This window comes from Coptis chinensis, chromosome 4 (assembly GCF_015680905.1).
Source record: "Coptis chinensis isolate HL-2020 chromosome 4, ASM1568090v1, whole genome shotgun sequence".
Classification (NCBI taxonomy): Eukaryota; Viridiplantae; Streptophyta; class Magnoliopsida; order Ranunculales; family Ranunculaceae; genus Coptis; species Coptis chinensis.
Genome location: NC_141459.1, coordinates 65186070 through 65194543, shown reverse-complemented (window position 1 = coordinate 65194543; position 8474 = coordinate 65186070). Strand labels below are relative to the sequence as shown.

Below are 8474 nucleotides of genomic sequence, written 5' to 3'. Positions count from 1 at the left end.
TTTAAATGCAAAACATTGAGTCCTTGTCTTGTAAAGGGTTGAGTTGAGTCTTTGGTCTTTGAAGCCTTGTAGTGTTTCCTGAGCTTCTGAGTTTTTGGACCACTAAGTTGACTTTAACTGTTGTCTTTTTGGCACTTTTTCTCAGTTGTCCCATAAGGTCCCTTTTAGTCTCCTTTTGGCTCTTGATCACGTCGTTTGAGCTATTTTGTCCAGAATAGGTTTCTATCCTAAAAAATGATAAGGACATGAGTTCTTCTGTATATTATCGATTATATAATTTTACATAATTGAAGCACTACAGGAGGATAAAAACATATGTTTCAGAACAGATCAATTAGAATGAATGCAAAACACTTGATTGAATGTATTTACTTGTGAACTTGCTGTAAAAAAAAAAAAAAAAAAAAAAAAAAAAAACTTGTATTAGAATGAATGCAAAACACTTGATTGATGGAATTAACGCATCTACAAGCGAGCTTAAAATAGAATGAAGGCAAAACACTTGATTAAATACATCGATGTGTGAGCTTGTATTAGAATAATGAAAAACGTGGAGTCTTTGTCTTGCAAAGGGTTGAGTCCTTGGTCCTTGAAGCCTTTGGGTGTTTTCTGAACTGTTGAATTTTTGGACACTTAAGTTGTGTTTGAACTTTAACTGTTGTCTTTGACTTTGACTGGTGACTTTGACTGGTGACTTTTCAGCTGTGTTTGTCAGTTGTCCCGTAAGGTCCCTTTTAGTCTCTTTTTGGCTCTAGATGACGTCATTTGAGGTATTTGGTCCAAAATAGGCTTGTATCTTGAAAAGGCGATAAAAACATGAGTTTTGTACATTATTGATTATATAATTTGACATAATTGAAGCATTACAAGAGGATAAAAACACATATTTTTTATCTGATCAATTAGAATGAATGCAAAACACTTGATTGATTGAATGAATGCAAAACACTTGATTGAATGCATCTACTAGTGAACTTGCATTAGAATGAATGCAAAACACCTGATTGAATGAATTAACTCATCTACAAGCGAGATTGTATTAGAATGAATGTAAAACACCTGATTGAATGCATCTATGTGTCAACTTGCTTTAGAAAACAAATACCGCACTGGTGAGCAGGTGGTTCAGCTGATTGTCAAGGACGCTAAGATTAAGCTGCTGAGTATTGAACTGAAGATGGATAAGGGGACCGATAGAATTAGATTTATGGAACAGTGGAACCTTGATGTCCAAGTCAAAACAAATGAAACTGTAAGGTGTAAATGGGAGAGGTCAGAGCAAGGTATCACAGTGCTTAACTCAGATGGTACGCTGCAAGGCATTACTGGTGGGTGGGCAGCAGTAGTACGAGACCATGAAGGGACTGTTTATGCGGTAGCAAAAGGGAGATCGAAGTTTAGCTCTATTGGTCTCATTGAACTGGAAGGGGTATACAAGGGGTTAAAGGCTTTCGCACAAAGCAAGGATCTGTGAGAATATAAGCAAGAATAGATTCAACCAACGTCATCTCGATCATAAAAAAGTGGAGTAAAGTCCGTTGGCGGCAAGGATACCGCCGCGATATGTTAGCAATAATAGACAATTTGGATATGTTTGAGATTAAGCATATTTATAGGGAATATAATAAGTTAGCAGATGCTTTAGCTTGTAATATTCCGTTTGTTAGTTTCATAGAACTTACCCCTAGCTCGTTTTCTGAGGATATAAAGAAAATTGTATACGATGATGCTAAGGGAAAAACTTATATTCGATTGTAACTCTCAAACTTTTATTTGATTATTAATGAGAAGGGGTAGGGGACCCCGTTAACAACCTCGCTTGCTGATAAAAAAAAAAAAAAAAAAAAAAAAAAAAAAAAAAAACTTGCATTAGAATGAATTAAAAACACTTGATTGAATGCATCTACGTGCAAGATTGCATTAGATTGAATGCAAACCACTTGATTGATTGAATGAACGCGTTTACAATCGGGCTTGCAATAGAATGAATGCAAAACACTTGACTGAATGCATCTATGTTTGGGCTTGCATTAGAATGAATGCAAAACACTTGATTGAATACATCTATGTGTGAGCTTGCATTAGTATGAATGCAAAACATTGAGTCCTTGTCTTGTAAAAGGTTGAGTTGAGTCTTTTGTCTTTGAAACCTTGTAGTGTTTCATGTGCTTCTGAGTTTTTGTACCCCTAAGTTGACTTTAACTGTTGACTTTTATCTTTGATTGTTGACTTTAACCGTTGTTTTTGGGCACTTTTTCTCAGTTGATTGATTGAATGCATCTACGTGCAAGATTGCATTAGATTGAATGCAAACCACTTGATTGATTGAATGAACGCGTCTACAAGCGAGCTTGCAATAGAATGAATGCAAAACACTTGACTGAATGCAAAACATTTGATTGAATACATCTACGTGCGAGCTTGCATTAGTATGAATGCAAAACATTGTGTCCTTGTCTTGTAAATGGTTGAGTTGAGTCTTTGGTCTTTGAAATCTTGCAGTGTTTCATGTGCTTTTGAGTTTTTGGACCCCTAAGTTGACTTTAACTGTTGACTTTTACCTTTGATTGTTGACTTTAACAGTTGTCTTTTGGGCACTTTTTCTCAGTTGTCCCATAAGGTCCCTTTTAGTCTCATTTTGGCTCTAAATCACATCATTTAAGGTATTTATGTCCAGAATAGGCTTCTATCCTAAAAAACGATAAGAACATGAGTTTTGTACATTATTGATTATATAATTTTACATAAGAACAAGAGGATAAAAATGCATGTTTGAGAACTGATCAATTAGAATGAATGCAAAACACTTGATTGATTGAATGAATGCAAAACACTTGATTGAATGCATACACTAGTGAACTTGCATTAGAATGAATGCAAAACACTTGATTGATTGAATTAACTCATCTACAAGCGAGATTGTATTAGAATGAATGCAAAACACTTGATTGAATGCATCTATGTGTCAACTTGCATTAGAATGAATTAAAAACACTTGATTGAATGCATCTACGTGCAAGATTGTATTTGAATGAATGTAAACCACTTGATTGATTGAATGAACGCGTCTACAAGCGAGCTTGCGAACTTGCAATAGAATGAATGCAAAACACTTGACTGAATGCATCTACGTTTGAGCTTGCATTAGAATGAATGCAAAACACATGATTGAATACATCTACGTGTGAGCTTGCATTAGTATGAATGCAAAACATTGAGTCCTTGTCTTGTAAAGGGTTGAGTTGAGTCTTTGGTCTTTGAAACCTTGTAGTGTTTCCTGAGCTTTTGAGTTTTTAGACTCCTAAGTTGACTTTAACTGTTAACTTTTTCCTTTGATTGTTGACTTTAACCGTTGTCTTTTCAGCACTTTTTCTCAATTGTCCCATAAGGTCCATTTTAGTCTCCTTTTGGCTCTAGATCACGTCATTTGAGTTATTTGCTCTAGAATAGGCATCTATCCTAAAAAACGATAAGAACATGAATTTCGTATATTATTGATTATATAATTTTACGTAATTGAAGCACTGCAAGATGATCAAAACGCATGTTTGAGAACTGATCAATTATAATGAATGCAAAACACTTGATTAAATATATTTTCTTGTGAACTTGATGATTAAAAAAAAAAAACTTGCATTATAATGAATGCAAAACACTTAATTGATGGAATTAACGCATCTACAAGCGAGCTTACAATAGAATGAATGCAAAACACTTGATTGAATGCATCGATGTGTGAGCATGAGTTAGAAGAATGCAAAACGTGGAGTCTTTGTCTTGCAAAGGGTTAAGTCCTTGGTCCTTGAAGCCTTGGAGTGTTTCCTGAACAGTTCAATTTTTGGACCCTTGAGTTATCTTTGAACTTTAACCGTTGGCTTTGACTTTGACTGGTAACTTTTCAGAAGTTTTTCTCAGTTGTCCCAAAATGTCCCTTGTAGGCTCTTTTTGGCTCTAAATCACGTCATTTGAGGTATTTTGTCCAGAAAAGGCTTGTAGCCGAAAAAAGCGATAAAAACATGTGTTTTCTACATTATTGATTATTTAATTTGACACAGCTGAAGCATTACAAGAGAATAAAAATGCATATTTTGGAACTGATCAATTAGAATGATTGCAAAACACTTGATTGATTGAATGAATGGAAAACACTTGATTGAATGCATCCACTTGTGAACTTGCATTAGAATGAATGCAAAACACTTGATTGATTGAATTAACTCTTCTACAAGCGAGATTGTATTAGAATGAATGCAAAACACTTGATTGAATGCATCTATGTGTCAACTTGCATTAGAATGAATTAAAAACATTTCATTGAATGCATATACGTGCAAGATTGCATTAGAATGAATGCAAACCACTTGATTGATTGAATGAATGTGTCTACAAGTGAGCTTGCAATAGAATGAATGCAAAACACTTGACTGAATGCATCTACGTTTGAGCTTCCAGCATTAGAATGAATGCAAACCAATTGATTTACTGAATGAACGTGTCTTAAAGCGAGCTTGCATTAGTATGAATGCTAAACATGGAGTCCTTGTCCTGCAAAGGGTTGAGTTGAGTCCTTGGTCTTTGAAGCCTTGTAATGTTTCCTGAGCTATTAAGTTTTTGGACCCCTAAGTTAAGTTTGACCGTTGACATTTACCTTTGACTGTTGACTTTAACCGTTGTCTTTTAGGCACTTTTTCTCAGTTGTCCCATAAGGTCCCTTTAAGTCTTATTTTGGCAATAGATCACGTCATTTGAGGTATTTGGTCCAGAATAGGGTTGTATCTTGAAAAAGCGAAACAAACATGAGTTTTGTATATTTTTGATTATTTAATTTGACAAAACTGAAGCATTACAAGTGAATAAAAATGCATATTTTGGAACTGATCAATTAGAATGATTGCGAAACGCTTGATTGATTGAATGAATGCAAAACACTTGATTGAATGCATCTACTTGTGAACTTGCATTAGAATGATTGCAAAACCCTTGATTGATTGAATTAACTCATCTACAAGCGAGATTGTATTAAAATGAATGCAAAACACTTGATTGAGTGCATCTATGTGTGAATTTGCATTAGAATGAATTAAAAACACTTGATTGAATGCATCTACTTGCAAGATTGCATTAGAATGAATGCAATCCACTTGATTGATTGAATGAACGCGTCTACAAGAGAGCTTGCGATAGAATGAATGCAAAACACTTGACTGAATGTATCTACGGTTGGGCTTGCATTAGAATGAATGTAAAACACTTGATTGAATACATCTACGTGTGAGCTTGCATTAGTTTGAATGCAAAACATTGATTCCTTGTCTTGTAAAGGGTTGAGTTGAGTCTTTGGTCTTTGAAGCCTTGTAGTGTTTCTGAGCTTTTGAGTTTTTGGACCCCTAAATTGACTTTAACTGTTGACTTTTACCTTTGATTGTTGACTTTAACTGTTGTCTTTTCGGAACTTTTTCTCAGTTGTCACATAAGGTCCCTTTTAGTCTCCTTTTGGCTTTAGATCATGTCATTTGAGGTATTTGGTCCAGAATAGGCTTCTATCCTAAAAAACGATAAAAACATGAGTTTTGTACATTATTGATTATTTAATTTTACATAATTGAAGCACTACAAGAGGATAAAAACACATGTTTGAGAACTAATCAATTAGAATGAATGCAAAACACTTGATTGAATGTATTTACTTGTGAACTTGCTGATAAAAAAAAACATGCATTAGAATGAATGCAAAACACTTGATTGATGGAATTAATGCATCTACAAGGGAGTTTAAAATAGAATGATTGCAAAACACTTGATTGAATGCATCGATGTGTGAGCTTGTATTAGAATAATGCAAAACGTAAAGTCTTTGTCTTGCAAAGGGTTGAGTCCTTGGTCATTGAAGTCTTGGAGTGTTTCCTTAACTGTTGAATTTTTGGACCCTTGAGTTGTCTTTGAACTTTAACCGTTGGCTTTGACTTTGAGTGTTGACTTTAACTAGTGGCTTTTCTGCAGTTTTTCTCAGTTGTCCCATAAGTTCCCTTTTAGGCTCTTTTCAGCTCCAGATCATGTCATTTGAGGTATTCGGTCTAGAATAGGCTTGTATACTGAAAAAGCGATAAAAACATGAGTTTTGTACATTATTGATCATGTAATTGGACATAATTGAAGCATTATAAGAGGATAAAAACGCATATTTTGGATCTGATCATTTAGAATGAATGCAAAATACTTGATCAACATGAACAAGGTAAAAATCACCAGTTGCATTGTAGTAGTGATTACTTTGGAAACACACTTGTATATCGTGTTGCACAGTGCTATGGGTAAAAAATCTTCCACTTTTGAAGGATTGCTCACCTTTGGAATGAGACACAGGAAAGTTGCATTTATACCCCGCGGCATCTTGAAGTTACTAAGAACATTTTGGACTGCATTTATGACATCGTCTCCCACTATTTCCCAGCACTGTTTGAAGAAGAATGGATTAAACCCATCTGGTCCAGGCACTTTGTTATTCTCCATATCAAAAATTACCTTTCTTATCTCTGCACCCGTTACCTCGACATCTAAAACATCACACAAAGTTGCTTCAATAGTATTCCGAACTTTCAAGTCCATGAAGAACTCTCTTTCCCTAACTGGTGATGCTGTAGTGCCTAACATCCTGGTGAAGTAATCAACAATGATCCTTGCCACTTCTGCCTGTCCATGGACTGTCTCCCCATTTTCATTGACAATAGTCCATATACCTTTCTTAGCTATTTTTCCTTTAATGAATTGAAAAAATAGCTTGTGCATCTGTCGCCATCTATCATCCATTTTTCCTCAGATTTCTGGTCCATATCTATCGCTTTTTCTCTTGCAAGATTGATATATTTCTGTATGGCCTCCCTTTCTGCCTCTCCTAACATGGCATCATCAGACTTGTTTTGGAGCAAAATTTGAGCATCTTGAAGGTTCTGCCTTGCTACATTTACTCTCTCATGTAAGTTGGAGAAGTTTCTCCATGCCCATGGTCGAATCCTTTCCTTTAGTATCTTGAGTTTCTGCATCAACTTGTACATCGGATTATTAAATATTTTTGTTGCCCAGACTTCCTCTAGCATAGTCTTAAACTCTGTCTGATAAACCCAAAAATTGCGAAATCTGAAAGGAGTGGGTTTTTTGGAGAAGTCATTCCAAGTTAGGAGCATTGGAGAGTGATCAGAGACCCCTTGAGGTAAAAAATCAGCTATAGCTTGTGGATAACAAGTTAGTCACAAATTATTAACCAGGCATCTATCTATCCTCGACATAACTCTAGGCTGTTCCAATAGATTTATTCCAACAAGTATAAAAGAATCCAGTGGACTTGATGTCCGTAAGCCCCGCATTCTGTAGACATATATTAAAATCAGCCGCTTCATTCGGATGCATTGGTTCTCCACCTAATCTTTCATCTGTAGTCAGTACGTTATTGAAATCCCTGTTACACACCATGGCTTCTGTACCGATCTTTGAATGACTAACACCTCTTTCCACAACTCTATCCTTTCTTGTAGAGAATTACTCGCATATACCACTGTGAGTAAGAAGTCTTCTGCCTCTGGAAGATAGGTAACCCTACAATGTATAAACTGTTCTGAATCTGTTAAATGGACTACTTTAACAACATACGAATCCCAACAAACCCAAATTCTGCCTGACTGACTCTTGCCATAGTTGTTAATATGCTCCCAGGAAGGGCAACAAATTTTTCTTATGAGATCATACTTCGGATACTTAACTTTCGTTTCCAGTAAACCAAAGATACATAGCTTCTTATCTACCCTTACCTTATTGATTTCCTTTTCTTTTAATAAGTCATTTGCTCCCCTCACATTCCCAATACAAATAGGACCTATCATTTAGAACTTAGGATGTTTGTTTTTTGAACCCTTAGGTTGCCCCCTGCTTTTTTTTCCTTTCCACTTGATTCATTCGTTTTCTTTCCTTGATTCTTTGTCTCAATTCCATTCCTTGGAGTTGCCGAAGATTGTAAATCAGCCAGTGGAATATTGTTCATATCTTTAAAGTAGAGGGTCTCATCCTCTGATGGCTCCTCGACAGATAAATCCCCATTTCTAGTAGTTTCAAGGAGATTATTATACTCATTATGCTCTAAATCATAGTGCATCAAAGGGTTCAAGTTAGTCTGCATATCATCACTCTGCCTGCCCTCCACATACGGCACTAAAGCAGCAAACATATTGCTCTGGCTAATTTTAGTATCACTTTCGCTATCATATTCCTGTGCATTCCCTGTGGCTACTTCTGTTACTTCTGTTGTTGCTATCACTACTGCCAACTCTGCACCCTCAAATCTATCCATAACCATGTTCGTTTCCTGTAATCCCACCGCAGAACTCTCTACAAGAGGGATTGACTCTTCCGTAGCAACTATTCTCTCTAAATTCTCGGACACCACTGTTGTCTCATCAGTTGTCCTTAGTACCCCTTCAGTTTCA

At 35.9% G+C, this 8474-nt stretch overlaps 1 protein-coding gene across 1 annotated transcript; it reads right to left on the bottom strand.

The window, feature by feature from the left end:
- Window positions 1-5683: 5683 nt before the first annotated feature.
- On the bottom strand, window positions 5684-6807 carry LOC147504409 (uncharacterized). Its single transcript, XM_086605192.1, has 2 exons — window positions 6346-6807; window positions 5684-5698 (listed from the first exon to the last, which is right to left on the bottom strand). Exons 1-2 carry the CDS (start codon window positions 6805-6807, stop codon window positions 5684-5686), a joined length of 477 nt encoding a protein of 158 aa, XP_086461318.1.
- Between the last annotated feature and the right edge of the window lie 1667 nt (window positions 6808-8474).